This window comes from Bos indicus, chromosome 16 (genome assembly GCF_029378745.1).
Source record: "Bos indicus isolate NIAB-ARS_2022 breed Sahiwal x Tharparkar chromosome 16, NIAB-ARS_B.indTharparkar_mat_pri_1.0, whole genome shotgun sequence".
Lineage (NCBI taxonomy): Eukaryota > Metazoa > Chordata > Mammalia > Artiodactyla > Bovidae > Bos > Bos indicus.
Genome location: NC_091775.1, coordinates 44,207,868 through 44,231,098, shown reverse-complemented (window position 1 = coordinate 44,231,098; position 23,231 = coordinate 44,207,868). Strand labels below are relative to the sequence as shown.

The 23,231-nt window shown below is 43.9% G+C and overlaps 1 protein-coding gene across 3 annotated transcripts in view; it reads left to right on the top strand.

Annotated features, from left to right (window-relative positions):
• Positions 1 to 9,633, top strand: part of UBE4B (ubiquitination factor E4B) — a 122,387-nt gene extending 112,754 nt beyond the window's left edge. For all 3 annotated transcript variants that reach the window (XM_070768232.1, XM_019976352.2, XM_070768233.1), the window contains 4 exons: positions 514 to 705; positions 7,041 to 7,215; positions 7,776 to 7,922; positions 8,246 to 9,633. In XM_070768232.1, the coding sequence (XP_070624333.1) occupies positions 514 to 705; positions 7,041 to 7,215; positions 7,776 to 7,922; positions 8,246 to 8,307 (576 nt within the window). In that variant the 3' untranslated portion in view covers positions 8,308 to 9,633. The remainder of the gene's footprint in view (positions 1 to 513; positions 706 to 7,040; positions 7,216 to 7,775; positions 7,923 to 8,245) is intronic.
• Positions 9,634 to 23,231: the final 13,598 nt, after the last annotated feature.

Sequence of the window (23,231 nt, the reverse complement as noted above, 5' to 3'; positions counted from 1 at the left end):
CACCGGCTTGATTTAAAACTATTCAAGACAGATTTTATCTTCTCTTTTATATTTCTCTGCTCTTTGCATCTGATAAATGAGAATGGTGCATATTGTCTAAACTGCCAGGAACATTGGAAATTTATAAAAAGATAATACCTAAAGATGGCTGAAAGAGCAGACTCAAACTTTTGTGACTTTGTTTCTCAGCAAATTCGAAGTGATTGTTGTTTTTATAATTAAAAACATGAATTTAAAGAAAAGGTTGCTTTTTTGGTATTTATAAATATTTCATCAGGCTGCAGCATTCTATTAAGCATTAGAATTGTTGGCTTAGAAATGGAGAGTAAAGAGAAGGCTGAAGAAGGCTGAATAGAATGCCCTTCTTCAGCTTATATGATGTAGCACAGGTAAGGGATTCTTTGAACGTCTATCCTGCCAATTCCTGGCCCTGCAGTCTCTGAAAGGGGAGTGTTTGGTCCTCCTTACTTGACTTGACAGCTTGACTTGCCCTGTTATCCTGTGATTCCCTAGGAACTTGGACCCCGATTGGCCGCGATGCTGAACTTCAATCTTCAGCAACTCTGTGGCCCGAAGTGCCGTGACCTGAAAGTTGAAAACCCCGAGAAATATGGCTTTGAACCAAAGAAGCTGTTGGACCAACTGACCGATATTTACTTGCAGCTGGACTGTGCCCGGTTCGCGAAAGCCATCGCTGACGACCAGGTCAGTGCCTGGGGGGCGGGCGACTTGAGTTTGCTTCCTTGTGGATGTCCTGGCAGACTCCGTGCACGTCCCTCTGTTTCTGGATTTTCCCACTGGAAATCAAGGAAGGGGACACATTGCAAAATGTAGCTTGGAAAGTTTTTAGGATGTAAAAAATAACAGCCACAGCGGCAAGGGAAACTTGTCTGGTGTAAATGGAGATGAACGGGTTATTTTGCTTTGGACGTAAAGAGCGGATTTGGCTCTCAGATCCATTTCAAGTTGAGTTTGTAACCCGTCACATTAAGGGCCTTGCTTGACAAATCTCTTAAGCTCAGAAGAAACCCTGTTTTCTCAGGGAGTCTCTTCAGCTTCAGTGCTGCTGTTACTTCTGTGGTTCCAGGTTTCAGACCTTGTTTGTTATTTTTACATCCTTCCCTCCCTTATTCCTTGAGTTCTGGTGATCACATCCATTTTGTGGTTTTCATTTCCACAGCTGCCAATTTAGTTCCAGCAACCCCAGTCCAGCCTTGACTTTTAATTTTTCAGAATCTACGGGGCTTCTTCTCCCTCCACGTTCCTCTGTCCTGCAGCATCTTCAGCACCTTAGTAACTAATGGTTACTAACCACATGTCAGGGTTTAACCACCTTTCATGTTTCACTTTTGACCCTCACAAAATCCTGCGATACAGGTTCCCTTGGATTCCTCACGCCCTTGGAGGCATACAGAGGTTAGAGAGCCACAAGGTTAGCGTGGGGCAGAGACAGGGCTCCTCCCCAGTGTCTGCCCTGAGTCCCTGTCCTCAACTTCTCTGCTTTCCGCTTAAAATGCCCCAACGTTCCATGTTCGTTTCCATCTCTCCATCTTTGTTCGCGTTGTTTTTCCAGATATTACTCACCTCTCAGGGTAACTGTCACTAGGAATTCCAGAAGGTTTGTTGTTGTTGTTGTTGATTTATTTATGTACTGGCTGCCCTGCACGGCATGTGGGATCTTAGTTCCCTAACCAGGGATCGATCTTGGATCTCCTGCATCCCTGCATTGGAAGCACGGCATCATAACCAGTGGACCACCAAGGGAGTCCCCTCCAGAAGGTTCTTTACTTACATATCAAAATAGGGAAATTGCAGGTCCTTTTTTGTGTTTTTCCAGTAAAAGCTTTATTGAGACATACGTCACATGCGTAGTAGGTACTTTTAGATATAAGCAGGAGATGTGGTCTTGACAAAGTGCCTGCAATGGAAAAAAACCACATATGTCTAAAGTAGTTTTTCTGCAAAAAAGTAGTGGTAAAGGAATAGGTTAGGTGTTTGCAGTTATTTTGAGGAGATGCTGAAATGATTCTCCCGTCTGCCACTGTATAATACTGCATATATTGAGAAATGGAAGATAAACGGTAGTCGTAGGAGGGACAGGAAATGGAAACGCTCACCATGTGAGCTCAGGGCGTCCGCCTTGGGCAGCAGGCCGACTAGAACGGGGCCTCAGCCCAGCCAGAGGTCAGGTGTGAGAAGTCCCCAGGGACTCTTCCCCTCTTACAGTCAGGGACTCCAAAGGGTCATTAGCCTGCTGCCTTTTCTCCTGGTAGGTTTTACTGTGGCCGCCACAACACAAGAAGTTAGTGTAACACAAAGTTTGCAGTGTGGGTGAACACAGCATACCCAGTGAGACAGTGAAAACCAAAGGGTTGCTTCCTACTGCTTTCCTTGGTGACCAGTAAACCATCCACACTCCCTGGTAACGCCTGTGGATTTTGGTGCTGGCCTGTGGTGGCCCTCAGGTCTGCTTAAATGTCTCAATAGCCCTGTTCTTCCAGACCCTTGAAGCAACCACACAAGTGCTGGTGACACCATGGAGAGAAGAACACTTTTTAAGTGGGTTTTTTGCTGCGTTGTACAGTGTGATGTTTGTCTTGATTTTTGGACACTTTGCATTTATGTTGGCTGTAAGCCAGTGAGGGGCCTGCCAACTGGCTTGTTTTGGAAGAGAGTCTGGGTGGCGGGGAGGGGCAGAAGGATGGAAGACTGGAAGGCTCCAGGGAGGTGGTAGCACTTTGTCATCTCCTTTGGGGGCAGCGCTGTTGATTTGCTCTGCTTCCGTCTGGTGTGTCTTATTTTCCTGGGAAGACAAAAGGAAGAAGAAAGTGGCAGCCGAGCAAGAAAAGAAGCAGAGAGCCTTCCACGCATGAGAGTGGGTGGAAGACAGGTGCCCAGGACAGGTGACAGGAGACACCAGTACAAGGAGCCCTGAGCTTTACACACAGGTCTGAGCAGAGCGCCCCTGGTCAGGGTGGGAGGAAGCGGGGCGGGCAACAGGACAGCTGTGCCCAAAGCCCGGAGAGCCTGAAAGAGAGGTCCTAGCCTGATTTGGGAGCTGTGTCCAGGGCTGCATCTCCCTGTGCTTTCCGGACAGATGGATGGCAATCTGATGCTCCTGGAGCACTGTCTGTTAACACCATGTTTCATGAAAAAATGATAGTAAAGAGCCCACCTGAAATCTCACTTCTCCTATGCACTTTTTTTTTTTAATTGAGGTGAAAGTCACATAACACAAAATGCACCACGTTGAAGTGTACAATCCAGTGGCATTTACACAGGCACAGTGTTGGACAAGCATCCCCTCTCTAGTTACAGAACACCCTATCACTCCAGTAAGGAAGTCTTGTATCCATTAAGTAGCCACTATCCCGTCTCACCCCAGCCCCTAGCAACCACTAAATGCTTTCTGTCTTTATTTTACCTATTTTTATATTTGCCTATTTGCCTCTTCTGGATATTTCATATAAATGGAATGATACAATGTATGTAACTTTTTGTGTCTGGCTTCTCTCATGTAGCATGTCTTCAAAGTTGTTACACATGTATCAGTACCTAGTTCCTTTTCTTTTAACAGTTATTTATTTTTGGGTTTGCGGGGTCTTCATTGGGGCACACGGGCTCCTCTCTAGTTGTGGAGGGCAGGGGCTCCTCTCTGGTTGTGGAGGGCAGGGGCTCCTCTCTGGTTGTGGAGGGCAGGGGCTCCTCTCTGGTTGTGGAGGGCAGGGGCTCCTCTCTGGTTGTGGAGGGCAGGGGCTCCTCTCTGGTTGTGGAGGGCAGGGGCTCCTCTCTGGTTGTGGAGGGCAGCTCCTCTCTGGTTGTGGAGGGCAGGGGCTCCTCTCTGGTTGTGGAGGGCAGCTCCTCTCTGGTTGTGGAGGGCAGCTCCTCTCTAGTTGTGGAGGGCGGCTCCTCTCTGGTTGTGGAGGGCAGGGGCTCCTCTCTGGTTGTGGAGGGCAGCTCCTCTCTGGCTGTGGAGGGCAGCTCCTCCCTGGTTGTGGAGGGCAACTCCTCTCTGGCTGCGGTGCGCAGGCTTCGCATCTCGGTGGCTTCTGTTGTTGTGGAACATAGTGACACGTGGACTTCTCACGTTGCAGCACGTGGGCTATAGAGCGCAGGCTCAGTAGCTGCGACACAGGGGGCTTAGTTGCCCTGTGGCTAAGGGGTCCTGCTGGCCCGGAGATTGAACCCGTGTCTCCTGGTGGCTCAGACTGTGAAGAATCTGCCTGCAGTGTGGGAGACCAGGGTTTGATCCCTGGGTCAGGAAGATCTCCTGAAGAAGGAAATGTCTACCCACTCTAGTATTCTGGCCTGGAGAATTCCATGGACAGAGGAGCCTGGTGGGTTACAGTTCATGGGGCTGCAAAGCAATCAGACAAAGCATTTGTATAAATACCTATTTTCAATTCTTTGGGATATACTTAGGAGTAGAATTTCTGAGTCATATGGTAATTCTGTGTTTAACAGTCCCACAAGCCCACAAGTAGTGTACGAGGGTTCTAATTTCTCCACATCCTCACCAACACTTGCTATTTTCTGGTGTTTTTGTTTTGTTTTGTTTTTAATAGACACCCTAGTGGGAGTGAAGTGGTATTTCATTGTAGTTTTGATTTGCATTTCCCTAATGACAAGTGCTTGTTGGCCATTTGTGTATCTTTTTTGGAGAACTGTATATTCAAATCCTTCATCCATTATTTTCCCCCTTAGCTGCACCAAGTGGCTTGTTAGATCTTAGTTCAGGGACCAGGGATTGAATGCAGGCCCTCGGTAGTGAAAGCATGGAGTCCTAAACACTTGACCACCAGGAAATTCCCCTTTATCCATTTTTGAAATCGGATCCTTTCTGTTTTGTTCTTTATATATTCTGTGTGAGTTCTTTAATACTTTCTGGATACTAGACCTACATCAGATACATAATTTGCAGATATTTTTATGTCTAATTTTGTATTCATTCTGTACGATCCTTGATGTCAAGGACAACATCTTTGCTTCCTCTCCAGTCCCATCCACGCTGAACTTGAAGCAGCAGCTCAGTAATCTATATTTGTTTGATTAATTGATGCTGCTGCTCTTTGACACTGAATGCCATGTCCCCTTATCATAAGTGCCCTTTGATTTCTGATAATGTTTATCCACTGCTGTATCTTAGAAGTTGACTCTATAGCAGGCACAAATCAGTCAGTTAAAAACTCAAATCATCTTTTTTGCGGGGGTGCCATGTGTCATGTGGGATCATAGTTCCCTGACCAGGGATTATACCCATATACCCTACATGGGGAGCACAGAGGGTTTAATCACTGTATTGCCAGGAAAATCCAAAATTTCTTCTGAGAAATAAGAGTGGGTGATGTTTTCGAGAACACCAGCTGGACGGAGGCATTCAAGGTGAATCATCACAGTGGTGTGGACAGCAGCAGCCACGCTGTGCGTTTTTGCCTTTTCAGCATCTGACTATGAACTTCTGGCCGTTTATTTCCCTGTGACGTGAACATCACTCAGTCGTGTCCGATTGTTTGCGACCCCATGGACTGTAGAGTCCATGGAATTCTCCACGCCAGAATACTGGAGTGGGTAGCTGTTCCCTTCTCCAGTGGATCTTCCTAACCCAGAAATCAAACTGGGGTCTCCTGCATTGCAGGCAGATTCTTTACTAATTGAGCTATCAAGGAAGCCCTAGGGGATGGGGATGGTGGCTTATCTGGCTCATAGTAAGTAGATACAAAATAAAGTATCTGTTGAACTAAAGTAGTAATTTAGTTTCAGAAACTACAACTATTATTGCTAGGCCCAGGCAAAAAGAAAAACACTTCGTTCTTTGCTCTTTTCCCACATGGATTGAATAAGGAACATGGGTGTGTATGGAGAGAGAATGAGTATGTGCACTTATTTAGAAACTGAAGTTTAAAAAAGTATAGAAGGAAGACTGAGGACTTTGAATACAGCATGCTGAGAAAACGCAAGTACTAAGATGAATTTATCCCACAGATGTATGTTCTTGTGAATCCTCGTTTAGAAATCACAGGTCACTGATTTAATCATTCCCCGCCTATCTTTGTGTCACTAAAGTGGCATGTGGCCAGTGTAAATGCCAAATATGATATACTTTGCTCTTTTGAAATGGCAGTGATTGATATAAATTAGGCATCTGTAGAGTAGGTGTTGCTACCAGCATTTTACACCCAAAGAGACTGGGGCTAAGGAGAGTTAGAGCCTTGCCTAAAACCACACAGTGGGTAGATGGTGAAGCCAGGTTTGAAGTCCAGGGTCGCCTGGATCTGTGGTGGGGCTTACCCTGCTGGTCATCCCTCCCACTCTCACAGGCGTAATCCCTGTCTGCTCCCGTCAGCCGAGCCTCTGACATATAATAGCATTAAACTAAAAGATCTTAAAGAAGCATCAAAGAATGGGAGAAAGCTCCTGTTGATTATGAACTCTGTTTGGGTTGATTTCACATGTTTACCTTTAGGGAAAAGAACTGAACTATCTACCTCCTCTTGCAGGGTATTGGGTCTCTGTGTGCTGTGCATAGTCCTTCAGTTATGTCCAACTCTTTGCGACCCGTGAACTGTAGCCCACCAGGCTCCTCTGTCCATGGGGATTCTTCAGGCAAGAACACTGGAGTGGGTTGCCATGCCTTCCTCCAGGGGATCTTCCCAGCCCCAGGGATCAAACTGAGGTCTCCCACACTGCAGGCGGATTCTTTACCATCTGAGTGCCTTACGAAGACTGAACTAGACTAGATTTCCTTTTCTTTTTAATATTAAAATTTTAAGAGAAATGCATGTCTGCTGTAAAAGTAATTAAAATTTTTTTTAATTCCTCTCATTTGCCTCAGTCCTAAAGCCGCTTCCAGAAGTAATGACCTTGTACAGTTTGGTTTGGATTAGCCCGGTCTTTATGTATTTATAGCCATGTCAAAGTATACTTATATATACTTATAATTTTAGGGCTTTTTTAGAAAACAGAGCCTACTTTGGATATTTTCTTTAGGTTTCTTTTTTCCATTTATATTTACATCTCACGTTGTCTTTCCTCGTTTGCAGAGATCCTACAGCAAAGAGTTGTTTGAAGAAGTTATTTCAAAAATGCGGAAGGCAGGAATCAAATCCACCATAGCGATAGAGAAGTTCAAGCTTTTGGCTGAGAAAGTAGAGGAGATTGTGGCTAAGAATGCACGGGCAGAGATTGACTACAGTGATGCCCCAGACGAGTTCAGAGGTGAGTAGACCCACTTTTCTTATACCAAATTCTTTGATTTAACCTGAAACCTGTAACATTAGAAGATGTTCTGTGTTCTCCTTGCTCTTTGAGACTCTTGGTCTGAAATTGAAATTACCATTGCCTAATTTTAGTTCATATTATAAATGACAAGGGGAAAAAATCCTTAGCCTGATTTCAAACCAGATAAAAGCCCTGAAAATTCTAAGGTCAGCCCTGCCTTTGCAGGCAGGGATTCGTATGTCCCAAGGATTATGAGGAGTACTAAGAGGAAGGGTTGATTCTAGCCTGCCGCCTTCACTGCTTGCTGCTGTGTCTGTCTTACTGTCTTTTTTCCTCCAATTTTTCCTCTCAGTAGCTGACAAAAGGGTACTTTGCTCTCTGCAAAAGGCCAAGTGTGTGATTTATCTAATGCTGATTTCCTTCTAAACCTCGGGGCCTGGTCTGGGCCATTTGGTTGCTGCTCTATTTTTCACTGATAGGAGGGACTTTGTTTTGTATTCTTTTTCAGTTGTAGGCGCTATTGTTTGATTAGAATTTGCTTTGCTTTGTCTCTGTAGACCCTCTAATGGACACCCTGATGACTGACCCCGTGCGACTGCCCTCCGGCACCATCATGGACCGCTCCATCATCCTGCGGCACTTGCTGAACTCCCCCACGGACCCCTTCAACCGACAGACGCTGACAGAGAGCATGCTGGAACCAGGTAGAGGAGGGCAGAGCTTGAGCCGCAGTGCCTGCATCTGTCCCGAGCAGTGGGGCCAAAAATCCTGTATCAGAGAGTAACCAAAAGGGGGAAATTTAACAAATCCAGACACTCCATGGTTTCTGACACTTTGTAACAGAAAAGACACAAAACATTCTTTGCTCTTTTTCGCTATAGAATTCCAGTCTTTACTGTTCATGTCCTCTTTGTCAGTCTTCGGTTCCATGAGGGTATAAATGGCCCTTTCTTTATAGTGAACTGCAGGCATCATCTCTCAGGAAAAGCCCATCCAGGGCATTAATTCTTTCCTTTTCTTTTCTCAGTGCCAGAACTGAAAGAACAGATTCACGCCTGGATGAGAGAGAAACAGAACAGTGATCACTAAACCACCCTACCTGCCCACCTTCTGCTGGAAACAGCCAGGGCCAGCGAGGCAGACCGGAGCGATGGTGCACATGCTGTTCAAACATTGGAGGCAAAATACACCATGAGCCCACCCAGAGCGACCAGACGGTGGAGACCTGAAGGGACGTGAACAAGAGGAGGAGCCCAATTCCTGTACATATATTTAAGTGACAAACGTGGTCAAAAGCTTGAAGTACACACTTGATGATTGCTTGTGTAATAGAGCACGTCCTTCGTATGTCACAGTTTGGGGCTTTTGCAGCAGAAGTCTTTTAGTGATGATGACACATGGGTCTGGGCAGCATCCCTTTCATCCCCCCCCCCCCCCCCCCCCCCCCCCACTAAATCCAATATCCGTTGATTTTGATTGTGATTAGAGAACCTTGGACATTTTGCTGCTAAAGAATCTCCCCCCTCCTACCTTCTTCCTGATCCTACTTGCACTGCTGTGGATTTTTTTTTTAAGTGAAGCAAAAACAAAAATAAACTCCTTTCCTTGGCCCTCCAAACATATATTCTGTGAGATAACTGTGCCTGCAACAAGTGTTAATCCCGGGATCGTATTTTTATATCATATTCACGTATTTGTTTTTTTAATTGGTGTTAGATGACATGATTAATAAAAGAGGCAAGATATTTTCAGAATTTGAATTTTAGTTTTTGTTTTTTTTTTCTTTTGAAATGTCCCTTAATTTTTTTTTTTTTCCTAATTATTCTAAACAAAATGAAGAGTATCTTATTGCTCTGGTCCTTGTAGTAAGCCCACTATCAGGAATCTGAGGAACAGCTGCAGCAAAGGAAGCATTTAAGTGTATCAGGATTTCATGTCTTATGGTTTGGGTGTTGGGGGGTTGGGTTTTTCTTTTAATGCTCTGTGACATTTCTAAATCTTTACAGTTATTCTATGAGGGTAAATAAATTCCTCAACCCTGAGTCTCTGAGTTCAAGGCAGGGTTGTCTGTATGGATGTGTCCTGTGGGGCTTGGCCTTACCAAAGCAAAAAAGGGTGCGAGAAATGTGGAAGTATGTCTGCTTGTAAAACACACACACACAGACACACACACCCACACACGTGCACATAAACATGAAAGACTTTTTGTATTACTGCTCCGCACTTACCATACTTGAATTCTTGAATTTCCTTTGGGGTAAAAGAGGATTTTGAAACCATAAAGTGTTTTGAAAAAATGAATTCTACAAAACATACTTTCTTTTCCTTTTTCTCCCCCCGCCACTCCACAGACAGTGTCCTCTGTTCAATTCCTAATGCAAACTCCAATAAATGGTGATACACATTCAGAAGGAATCTTCTTTGAGTCTCTTCTTTTTGTGGAAAACAAAGGGGTGGGTGAAGAGCAAGAGCCAAATGTGTTCACATGTGGTGCACGGTCTCTACCAGAGCCAGTTGCTATTTTTAAAAGAAACCCCTCCCGCGTGTCAGTCTCGGTGCTCCAGTTGGTTCTTCTGTCACTGTTTGCTTGTTCGAGTGGGTTGACTTTGCAGTGTTCAGTGTCTTTGGTTCTCAGGTGGTTGCTCTATTGCAAATATCTTTTCACTGACCTCTGAAATTTTTCTCCTGTGCTAACCATCTCATGAACATTATCTTAGGCACTGCAGTTGATAAAACTTTGCCTAACAGCTTGTGAAATAAGAGAAAGCGTTTCTGCAAAATTTGCTATGTGCCAAGCTCTGCCAAAGCCTGTACGTTGATGGATTCATTTTCTAAGATGATACTCTCATCTTTGTTTTTTTCCAGCAGATCAAAGTGAGGGGTGTGGAGGGATTAGGTCATTTGCCAAATGTCACCTGTTCAGTTAGAAGAGCAGGTGTCCTGGCTCCAAAGTCCTTGGCGCACCCTCCACCCACCCCCGCTCCCAGTGTATTTAAAAGCAGAGACATCACTTGCCAACAAAGGTCTGTATAATCAAAGGTATGGTTTTTCCAGTAGTCATGTATGATGTGAGAGTTGGATTGTAAAGAAGGCTGAATGCCAAAGAATTGATGCTTTTGAATTGTGCTGGAGAAGATTCGTGAGAGTTCCTTGGACAATATGAAGATTGAACCAGTCAATCCTAAAGGAAATCAACCCGGAATATTCACTGCAAGGACTGATGCTGAAGCTTAAGATCCAGTACTTTGGCTACCTGATGTGAAGAGCCGACTCATTAGAAAAGACCCTAATGTTCGGAAAGATTAAAGTCAGGAGGAGAAGGAAGTGACACAGGATGAGATGGTTGGATGTCATAACCAACTGAATGATCATGAATTTGAGCAAACTGGGAGTTAGTGAAGGACAGGGAAGCCTGGTGTGCTACAGTCTATAGGGTCACAAAGATTCGGACACGACGGAGTGACTAAACAACAATTGTCCTTATAACAACAACAATTCTATCTTGTGAAATGGCTTCTCACATCCCTCTGATGATATTAGTGGTGGCTTTTGGAATTTTGTATTACTGTGTAGTTTCTCTTCCAAGTTCCTTTGGCTTTTGTTTTTCTGTTGTTTTTTGTTTGTTTTGTTTTTTAATATTTATTTGGCGCTGCCAGGTCTTAGTTGCAGCATGTGAGATCTAGTTCCCTGAGCAGGGATCAAACCCGGACCTCCTGCATTGGGAGGGTACAGTCTTAGCCACCGCATCACCAGGGAAGTCTCCCTTTGGCCTTTGTTTAATCTTTTTTATGTTACAGGATTTCCTCAAAAACATAATGCTGTTTACCTATCTGTATTAATAGAGTGGACTAAGAATCTGGGTTAACTTTTTGTATGCCATTTGGTAGAGCTTCCTCAATAGTAGTGCTCACATTTCTTAAGCTTTGCCGGGGTTTGCAGCATAAATCATCCCCTTCTGGGTTTTCCTTTGGGGTTAGTTTTCATCTTGCTTTGGTTTGTTCAAATTGTTCATCACTTCTTTTATTTTGGCCGTGCTGTGTGGAGCGTGCGGGATCTTCGTTCCCTGACCGGGGATGTAGCCCGCCCCTGCAATGGAAGCGTGGAGTCTTAACCCCGGACCACCGGGGAAGTCCTTGTAGCCACTGTTCTACCACTTTGGGACCAAATCAACTTTTTCTAAAAAACAGATTCACATTAACAATTTCAGACAATATGTATAAAAGAAAGCCAAAATCACCCATAATCCCACCATACAGACGATTCTGGTTTTTTACCAAGTTTGTATACACTTATGCCTATACAATTATGATGCATATTGACTTCTGTGTCAATTCTGTTTCTCCATCTCATGAATGTGTGCTGATTGTCTTCTCTCCACCCAGATGATAAACTCCTGAGCGGTGCAGGTTCTGTCATGTTATCTGCGTGCCCCACTTGCTCACTCCCCATGAATGTAATACAGTGCTGCCTTACCCATTCAGATGTATTCATCATTTTGAAAATTCAGAATTCGGAGGTTTCAAGGAGCTTCTATTGGATACAGCATGTCTCCCGCCTGCACTGTCTGTGGAAGGAGGATGTTTGAGATTTCTGTCTTTAGTGTAAGGGTTGCTATTTTATAGAAACTTGGGATTGACTTTATTCTGTTCATTATAGATATTAAATTACAAAATATTTAAAATGTATCAATAGGTCTTGGCTTACAAGGAAGCAGGCCAAATAGGAAGGAGGACTTGAGAATCAGATGAACAGAAGAGACATGATCCTAAAGAAAAAGATGATTAAAATAACTTCTTACTCCTTTTGTGACTCACTCCTGTGGGTTTCTAAAAGGAGGAGCTGATAGAATATCTTTTGGAGAAAATAGGCAAGCATGTTACTTTGTTCACATTTTGTAACCTTTGGGTTTGGTGAAATAGTACACTTCACAGCGTTGTTACTGAAGTGCTAAAGAAAGATAAGTAGGCCCTATTTATGCATTGATTTTTGGCTGCACTGGGTCATTACCATTGCCGCACTGGCTAAAGTTTCTCTAGTAGAGAGTGAGTGAGAGCTACTCTCTCATTAAGTAGTTCACGGGCTTCACATTACTGTGGCTTCTCTTGTTGCAGAGCACAGGCTCTAGAGTGTGCAAGCTTCCGTAATTGCAGCATGGAGGCTCAGTCTGGCGCACGGAGCTTAGTTGCTATGCAGCAAATTGGATCTTCCCAGATCGGATCGAATCCGTGTCCCTTGCATCGGCAGGTGAATTCTTAACCACCGAACCACAAGGGGAGTCCCTATAGGTAAGCTTGTTTTGGGGGGTTTTTAATTTTAGTGGGAGGATGATTCCTTTACAATATTGTGATGGTTTTTGCCATACATCAATATGAATTGGCCATAGGTATACACATATCCCCTCCGTCCTTATCTCCCTTCCCTCCTCCCTCCAGGCTGTCACAGAGCACTGGCCTTGGGTACCCTGCATCATACGTCAAACTTTCACTGGCTATCTATTTTACGTATAGTGATGTATATGTTTCATTGAAGGAAACAGCCATAGTATGAACCTGATGATTGGATCAGCTGGCATTGGGCTGAAGGAATCCACCCTTGGTTGGTAAATAATGTGCGTTTTATGATCATGTTCTGTGTACCAGCCACCCTCATATATATTAACTCCTTAAATCACCAACAGTTGTATAAAGGGACAGGGAACTGTTGTATGAATCAAGGCTATCTGGGCTTCTGGGTCTGATCCCTTCACCACTCCTGTATGGCAGTACAGTGGTCCATCAGTATTTTTAGGGGTTTGGTTTCAGGACCCCCGCAGATACCACAGTCTGCACATGCTCAAGTTCTTATATAAAATGTCGTAGTGTTTGCTTATAATTTCCACGTGTACTTTAAACCATCTCTAAATTACTTACAATATCTAATGTAAATAGTTGTAAATACTATGTAAATAGTTGATAGTGTTAGTCATTCAGTTGTGTCCGACTCTTTGGGACCCCATGGACTGTAGCCCATCAGGCTCCTCTGTCCTTGGGGTTCTCCAGGCAAGAATACTGGTGTGGGTAGCCATTCCCTTCTCCAGGGCATCTTATCAACCCAGGGATGGAACCCGGGTCTCATGCATTGCAGACAGATTCTTTACCATCTGAGCCACCAGGGAAGCCCTAAATAGTTGATGGCGTGGTACAAATTTAAACTTTGCTTTTGGAACTTTCTAGATTCTTCAAATCGTGATTGGTTGAATCTGTACGTGGAACCCAAATATACAGAGGGCCAGCTGTACTTCAGAATGGTCCAAGTTCATAATGGCCAAGGAGATATGGAGAAGCAGCATAGCATTCCAGAAGGGGCTTTGGCCTTGGGGTCAACTCTAGACTCACCCCTCATTTTATTTTTAAAAGAATGTAAATTTTAATTAAGAAATGTCCACTTAGTTCATCAATTTATTTATTTTGGGGGTCGCAACCAAGACTTCAGTTCCCCAACTGGGGATCAGACCTGTGCCCCCTGCAATGGAAGTGTGGTGTCTTAACCACTGCACCACCAGGGAAGTCCTCAGCCTGCATTTTAAGTGGTTAAATAGCTTCAGTCTCACAGCTTTCAATACTGGCCACTCACTCACTGTTGACCCCCTAAATTTGTGTTTCCAGCCTCTATTCTGTACTGCTGACACTGGACACATCATGTCTTAAAGGCTCTTGGAATTGTTCAGTTGCTCAGTCGTGTTCAAATCTTTGCAATCCCATGGACTGCAGCATGCCAGGCTTCCCTAGTCCTTCAACATCTCCCAGAGCTTGCTCAAACGCATGTCCATTGAGTCGGTGATGCCATCCAACCATCTCGTCCTCTGTCATCCCCTTTTCTTCCTGCCTTCAATCGTTCCCAGCATTAGGGTCTTTTCTAATGAGTTGGCTCTTCATATCAGATGGCAAAAGTATTGGAGCTTCAGCTTCACCATCAGTCCTTCCAATGAATATTCAGGACTGATTTCCTTTAGAATTGACTGGTTTGATCTCCTTGCAATCCTAGAGACTCTCAAGAGTCTTCTCTAACACCACAGTTCAAAAGCATCAATTCTTTGGTCCTCAACTTTCTTTATGGTCCAACTCTTACATCCATACATGACTACTGGAAAAATCATAGCTTTGACTAGATGGACTTTTGTCAGTAAAGTAATGTCTCTGCTTTTTAAAACGCTCTCTAGGTTTGTCCGGCTTCCCTAGTGGCTCAGACAGTAAAGAATCAGCCTAAAATGCAGGAGACCAGGGTTCAATCCTGAGTCAGGAAGATCCTCTGGAGAAGGAAATGGCAACCCACTCCAGTATTCTTGCCTGGAGAATTCCATGGACAGAGGAGCCTGGCAGCCAACAGTCCATAGGGTTGCAAAGAGACATGAGTGAGCAACTAACATACACTAGGTTTGTCATAGCTCTTCTTCCAAGTAGCAAGTGTCTTTTAATTTCATGGCTGAAGTCACCATCTGCAGTGATTTTGGAGCCCAAGAAAATAAAGTCTGTCACTGTTTCCATTGTGACCCATTTATTTGCCATGAAGCGATGTAATCAGATGCCATGATCTCTGTTTTTTGAATGTTGAGTTTTAAGCCAGCTTTTTCACTTTCCTCTTTCACCTTCATCTAGAGGCTCTTTAGTTCCTCTTCACTTTCTGCCATAAGGGTGGTGGTATCTGCGTATCTGAATTTATTGATATTTCTCCCTGCAGTCTTGATTCCAGCTTGTGCTTCATCCAGCCTGGCATTTTGCATGATGTACTCTACATAAAAGTTAAATAAGCAATGTGACAGTAAACAGCCTTGACGTACTCCTTTCCCAATTTGGAACCGGTCCATTGTTCCATGTCCAGTGCTAACTGTTGCTTCTTGACCTGCATACAGATTTCTCAGGAGGCAGGGAAGGTGTCCTGTTAGTCCCATCTCTTTAAGCATTTTCCACAATTTGTTGTGATCCACATGGTCAAAGGCTTTAGCACAGTCAATGAAGCAGAAGTAGAGGTTTCTCTGGAATTTTCTTGCTTTTTCTATGATCCAATGGATGTTGGCAATTTGATCTCTGGTTCCTCTGCCTTTTCTAAATCCAGCTTGAACATCTGAAAGTTCTTGGTTCATGTGCTGTTGAAGCCTAGCTTGGAGAATTTTGAGCATTACTTTGCTAGTGTGTGAAATGAATGCAATCGTGTGGTAGTTTAAACATTCTTTGGCATTACCTTTCTTTGGGGTTGAAATGAAAACTGATCTTTTCCAGGCCTTTGGCCACTGCCAAGTTTTCCAAATTTGCTGGCATATTGAGTGCAGCACTTTCATAGCATCATCTTTTAGGATTTGAAATAGCTGTGCTGGAACTTCATCACCTCCACTAGCTTTGTTCCTAGTGATGCTTCCTAAGGCCCACTTGACTTCACACTCCAGGATGTCTGGCTCTAGGTGAGTGATCACACCATCGTGGTTATCTGGGTCATTAAGATCTCTTCTGTATAGATTTGTGTATTCTCGCCACCTCTTCTTAATATCTTCTGTGTCTGTTAGGTCCATACCGTTTCTGTCCTTTATTGTGACCATCTTTGCATGAAATATTCCCTTTTTATCTCTAATTTTCTTGAAGAGATCTCTAGTTTTTCCCATTCTATTTTTTTCCTCTGTTTCTTTGCTTTGATCACTAAGGAAGGCTTTATCTCTCCTTGCTGTTCTTTGGAACTCTGCATCCAGATGGGTATATCTTTCCTTTTCTCCTTTGTCTTTCACTTCTCTTCTTTTCTCAGTGATTTGTAAGGCCTCCTCAGACAGCCATTTTGCCTTTTTGCATTTCTTTTTGGGGGGATGATTTTAATCATCACCTCCTGTACATTGTTATGAACCTCCATCCATAGTTCTATCAGATCTAATCCCTGAATCTATTTGTCACTTCCACTGTACAATCTCACCTACTTTGAGGACCTAAATCTTGGTGTTAAACAGACTTAATGGTTTAAAGTAGTTATTTTTTTCCCCAATAAAACTCTCACACATTTATTACTAAGCCAGATCACTAGTGCAGAAACACTGACACCAAGAGAAAAATTATTTTTCCAATAAAACACATCCAGTCATTGAGACAGTACTGCTGTTCTCAAAGTGATGTGGTCAGATGGAAGTGACCTTGACACGACATATGCTTGTACTACTTCAGATGTGAGGCTCCTTACAGACCCAGCTTGGTTCTTCTCCATTGCCTTCTCTTCAAGAATGGGACTATTCTGGTTTTGTTTCTTGGCCAAGAATTGCTTGATCATGTGAGAAGTCATGTGAGGGGACATGGCGAGGAGCAAATTCAACTGCACATTGGATGACAGAGAAGAGAAGAGAGTGGCTGTGACTTAATGATCATCTATCATGGTTCTGGCTGTGCTGACTCAACAAAGCAGTTCTCACTCAGAGACTCCAGTTCAGTTCAGTTCAGTCACTCAGTCGTGTCCGACTCTTTGCGACCCCATGAATTGCAGCACGCCAGGTCTCCCTGTCCATCACCAACCCCTGGAGTTCACTGAGACTCACGGCCATCGAGTCAGTGATGCCATCCAGCCATCTCATCCTCTGTCGTCCCCTTCTCCTTCTGCCCCCAATCCCTCCCAGCATCAGAGTCTTTTCCAATGAGTCAACTCTTCACATGAGGTGGCTAAAGTACTGGAGTTTCAGCTTTAGCATCATTCCTTCCAAAGAACACCCAGGGTGGATCTCCTTTAGGATGGACTGGTTGGATCTCCTTGCAGTCCAAGGGACTCTCAAGAGTCTTCTCCAACACCACAGTTCAAAAGCATCAATTCTTTGGCGCTCAGCTTTCTTCACAGTCCAACTCTCACATCCATACATGACCACTGGAAAAACCATAGCCTTGACTAGATGGACCTTTGTTGGAAAAGTAATGTCTCTGCTTTTCAATATACTATCTAGATTGGTCATAACTTTTCATCCAAGGAGTAAGCGTCTTTCAATTTCATGCCTGTAATCACCATCTGCAGTGACTTTGGAGCCCCCCAAAAATAAAGTCTGACACTGTTTCCCCATCTATTTCCCATGAAGTGATGGGACCAGATGCCATGATCTTCGTTTTCTGAATGTTAAGCTCTAAGCCAACTTTTTCACTTTCCTCTTTCACTTTCATCAAGAGGCTTTTTAGTTCCTCTTCACTTTCTGCCATAAGGGTGGTGTCATCTGCATATCTGAGGTTATTGATATTTCTCCCAGCCATCTTGATTCCAACTTGTGCTTCTTCCAGCGCAGTGTTTCTCATGATGTACTCTGCATAGAAGTTAAATAAGCAGGGTGACATGTCTTAGGCCATTGCATTTATAGTGGCTGAGCCTGGGGTCATTGCAAAGTCTTCTTGTTCACATCTGGCTGTTGTCTGGGACCCAGCTGGGACTGTTGGCTGGAATACCTACATGTGGCCTCTCTGGCACTTTTATCTTCACATTCCAGGTTCTAAGAGCTAACACCCCAAGAAGACCAGATAAAAAGTTGGTCTTTTATGACCTAGCAGTCTCAGAAGTCACACACTGTCACTTCTGCTGCCTTCATGGGCCTGCCTGTGTTCATGGGGAGCAAACACAGACCTCATCTCTCAATGGGAGAAATTCCAATGTCACATTTTAAGAATAGCGCATGGGGACTTCTTTGTTAGTCCAGTGGTTAGGACTCTGCTTTCACTTAGTTCCCCAACCAGTAAAGTGAAAATGTTAGTTGCTCATTTGTGTCCAAGTCTTCACAACCCCATTGACTGTAGCCCGCCAGGCTCCTCTGTTCACGGAATTACCCAGACAAGAATACTGGAGTGGGTAGCCGTTCCCTTGTCCAGAGCCTTGGTTCAATCCCTGGTTGGGGGACTAAGATCCTGCAAGCCATATGGAGCAGCCAAAAATAAAGAAGAAAGAAAGAAATATGAACAAAAATTTCAAAATACAAGAAATACTGAAGAATATCGAGAGAAAGGATTGCCTCCTCCTTCCCACCCCAGTCTTCCAGCCTCCCAATATCCCTCCCACCCCTGTTACCAATTTTCTTTTTCAACAGAAATGGTAGTTCTACACTGTCTGCTTCTTACTTTTTTTCACATTAAATATACTTTGTTGTTGTTTTTTTTTAATTTTATTTATTTATTTGGCTGCTCCAGGTCTTAGTTGTAGCATGTGGGATCTAGCTCCCTGACCAGGGATCGAACCCGGGCCCCCTGCACTGAGAGCTCAGAGTCTTAGCCACTGGACCACCAGGGAAGTTCCCTAAATATACTTTGGAATCCTTTTTTTTTCTTCCAGCAGCACAAATAGTCTATTATTACCAAGTCATCTACTGATAGCACTTGGACTGATTGCAATCTGGGTGACCTCAAGCAATGGAGCCATAAACAATCTTGTAAATACATCATTTTGTATGTGTGCAAACATACATTGATATATTCCTAGCAATGGAATTGAATAATCAAAGAGTACATAAAATTTCAATTTTACTATATATAGGGATGTACCATTGACATTCTGACCAGCAGTATATGAAACATCCTTTTGCGAGGTGGTCAGGGAAGGTCTCTCTTTAAAGTATCATTTAAAAATCTTGAAAATCGTAATTCCCTGGCAGTCCAATGGTTAGGGCTCCCAAGGTGGCACAGTGGTCCTTGCCAATACAGGAGACACAAGAGACTCAGGTTTGATCCCTGGGTCAAGAAGATCCCCAAGGAGGAGGAAACGGCAACCCACTCCAGTATACTTGCCTGGAGAATCCAATGGACAGAGGAACCTGGTGGGCTACAGTCCATAGGGGTCCCAAAGACTCAGACATGACTGAGTGCAATGAGGGAGTATGCAACGCCCCCCACCACGCACACACAGTGGTTAGGACTCCTTGCTTCCACTGCAGGGGGGCCCGAGTTTGATCCCTGGTTGGGGAACTAGGATTCCACAAGCCTTATGGCAAAAAAATAAATAAATAAACAAACTTTGAAAGTAATGGAAAGAGACCTGCAAAGATCTGTGTGAAGAATGGCCCAGTCAGTGGAAACAAACAAATGTGGAAGCTACTACGACAGTTCTTTTGGTATGTTTAAGGAACAGAAAGGAGGCCAGTGTGCTAGAGAGAAGTGAACAAGACTATAAGTAGTAGATGAGGTTAGAGGAACTGAGAGGACTGGAGAGGTGGTGGCTCCCATGATAGACTGCTGCAAAGACTACACATTTACCTTGAGTGACAGCGATGGCTATCGGAAGGTGTGAGCACAAGACTGACACCACCCAACACCCATTTCCTGTTATCCACTTCGGCTACTATGGAAAACAGGTTGAAGTGGGGATGGGCTTCTGTGTTAAAAACACGGAAATGAAGGTACCAAGTGGAAGACTCCTGCAGCAGTTCAGGAAAGAGTGAGGGGAGCTTACAGGGCAGTGGCAACAGAGGGGTGAAGGTGGAGATTCTGGAAATATTTTGAAGGTAGAGTCAAAGGATTTGCCAACTGCTTGGATGTGAGAATGAGAGAAAAAAAGGGAATTAAATTTGGCCCTAAATGGGTTTCCCTGATAGCTCAGTTGGTAAAGAACCTGCCTGCAATGCAGGAGACCCAGATTTGATTCCTGGGTCAGAAAGATCTGCTGGAGAAGGGATAGGCTACCCACTCCAGTATTGTTGGGCTTCCCTTGTGGCTCAGCTGGTAAAGAATCCACCTGCAATGTGGGAGACCTGGGTTCGATCCCTGGGTTGGGAAGATCTGTTGGAGAAGGGTAAGGCTACCCACTCCAGTATTCTGGCCTGGAGAATTCTATGGACTGAATAGTTCATGGGGTCACAAAGAGTCAGACTGACTGAGTGACTTTCACTTTCACTAAATGTTTGGCTTGAACAACTTGAAAGATGGAGTTTCCATTGACTTACAAGCTGTGCTTAGTCGCTCAGTTGTGTCTGACTTTTTGTGACCGACCCCCTGGACTGTAACCCACCAGGCTCCACTGTCCATGGGGATTCTCCAGGCAAGAATACTGGAGTGAGTTGTCATGCCCTCCTCCAGGGGATCTTCTCAATCCAAGGACTGAACCCAGGTCTCAGGTCTCATGCATTGCAGGTGGGTTCTTTACCATCTGAACCACCAGGGAAGACCAAGAATATTGAAGTGGGTAGTCTATCCCTTCTCCAGGGGAATTTCCCAACCCAGGAGTTGAACCAGGGTCTCCTGTATTTTGCAGGCAGACTCTTTACCAGCTGAGCTACTCGGGGAAAGACTGAAAGAAGAGGAATGTGTGGATGGAGATATTCAGTTGCTTCATTTTGGTCACTTTAAATTGAGGGTGACTTCAGACTTCCCTGGTGGCTCAGACGGTAAAGCGTCTGTCTACAATGCGGGAGACCTGGGTTTGATCCCTGGGTTGGGAAGTTCCCTGGAGAAGAAAAAGGCAACCCACTCCAGTACTCTTGCCCAGAAAATCCCGTGGATGGAGGAGCCTGGTGTCCATGGGGTCGTAAAGAGTCGGACACGACTGAGCGACTTCACTTTCACTTTCACTTAGTCGTCCAAGTGGCTATGTCAAATAGATAATTGAGCCTAGAGATCATGGCAGAGGTCCAGACTAGAGAAATTACTTGGGGAATCATTCTTATACTTTAAAAATGTTTGATTGTCTTATCTATGAGCTTAGTAAATGTATTTTATTTTGTTGTTAATATTGTACTGTAAAAATTTAAATTTTTCTCTGTTATAGTTTTGTGCATGTTAGTTTATTTCCTAATTACTTTAGCCAAATTTTTCATTTTATTTCATTTTTTTGACCATGCTGTGCAGCTTCAGGATCTTAGTTCCCTGACCAGAGATTGAACCTGTGTTCCCTGGCATTGGAAGTTCAGACTCCTAACCAGTGGACCACCAGGGAGTTCCCCCTAATTACTTTAGTGTTCATATAGTTTTATAATGGAAAAGATATCTTTTCTACTATACTTTCTAGTTGGATATTATTGGTGTGGAGATATGAGTTTCTGAAGTATATCTTTTGTCCAGCAATCTTATTTCTATTAATTGTGGGATTGTGATGGGTTTCTTATGTAGATAAATGTATCATCTGCAAATAAAGATAGTTTTACTCTTCCTTTCCAATTTTTATACAGCTCACTTTTCTTATTACATTGGCAATGGCTTTCAGCACCCTGTTGAACAGAAAAAGTCAGACTAGGCACCTTTTGGCTGCATTAGGTCTTAGTTGCGGCACACAGGGTCTATAGTTTTGGCTCACGGGCTCCAGAGTGCATGGGCTCAGTAGTTGTGGTAAATGGACTTAGTTGCCCTCTGGCATGTGGGAATCTAATTCCCTGACCAGGAATCAAACCCACATCTCCTACATAGGAAGGCGGATTCTTAACCACTGGACTACCAGGAAAGTCCCCAGACTAGGTATCTTTGTTCCAGAGTTAAATGGGAGAGCATATAAAAAATTTTGTGTGTGTGATTAAAAAAATAATAATTTTATGTATTTATTTTATTTTTGGCTGCTCTGGTCTTTCTTGCTGATGGGCTTTGCTCTAGTTGCAGCTAGCAGGAGCTACTCTCTAGTTGCGGCCCCTGGGCTCTAGAGCACAGGCTCAGTGTTTGTGGCACATGGGCTTAGTTGCTCTGTGGGATGTGGGATCTTTCTAGACCAGGGATTGAACCCCTGTCCCCAACATTGGTAGGCAGGTTCTTTACCACTGAGCCACCAGGGAAGACCAAGGCGTGTGATTTTTTTAAAGGGAGGGTTTTGGGAGATCATCTGTATCAAGTTGTGCAGTTTCCTTCTATTTTTTATTTTAAGAAAATTTCTGGACTTCCCTGGAGGTCCAGTGGTTAAGACTCTAGGCTTCCAATGCAGGGGGCAGGGTTCAATTCCTGGTCCAGGAACCAAGATCCCATGAATTACTTGGCCAAAAATGAAAAAAAGAACATTTCTCTGTTAAATAGATACTGAGAATTATCAAGGGTTTTTTTTTCAATTCCTGTGATTTTACATGGAGACTACTATTGCTGAGAATTACAGTGTTAAATATTTTTATCTTAAACCATTCTTGCATTCCCACTTAATTACTTTCAGTTACCTAATATTTTATTTAGAATTTTTGCTCTAATTAGCAAAAATGAAATGACCCTATGTTTTCCTTTTCTGCTGCTGCTAAGTCGCTTCAGTCATGTCCAATCCTGTGCGATCCCATAGATGGCAGCCCACCAGGCTCCCCCGTCCCTGGGATTCTTCAGGCAAGAGCACTGGAATGGGTTGCCATTTCCTTCTCCAGTACATGAAAGTAAAAAGTGAAAGTGAAGTCACTCAGTTGTGTCCGACTCTTAGCGACCCCATGGACTGTAGCCCACCAGGCTCCTTCGTCCATGGGATTTTCCAGGCAAGAGTACTGGAGCGGGGTGCCGTTGCCTTCTCCGTTTCCTTTTCTAATTTTTTTTTTTCTTTTCTACTTTCATTCTCATCCAGTTTTGGAATTAAACAGTTTATTGGCATCACAAAATTAGTTGAAGATATTTTATTCATTGAGTAAATATTTCAAAGCTATTCACTGAGAACCATTATATGACAAATACTGTTCCAGATGCAGGAAAATAAAAATCTTGTCATCACTGAATTTATGTTCTAGGGAGAGAAAACAGAAAAGAAACACAATAAATAAGTAACTGCTAATGCTAAGTCACTTCAGTCGTGTCCGACTCTGTGCGACCCCATAGACGGCAGCCCACCAGGCTCTGCTGTCCCTGGGATTCTCCAGGCAAGAACACTGGAGTGGGTTGCCATTTCCTTCTCCAATGCATGAAAATAAAAGTGAAAGTGAAGTCGCTCAGTCGTGTCCGACCCTCAGTGACCCCATGGACTGCAGCCTTCCAGGCTCCTCATCCATGGGATTTTCCAGGCAAGAGTACTGGAGTGGGGTGCCATTGCCTTCTCCGATAAATAAGTAAAATATATAGTATATTCCCTAGTGGCTCAGCAGCAAAGAATCAACCTGCCAATGTAGGAGACACAGC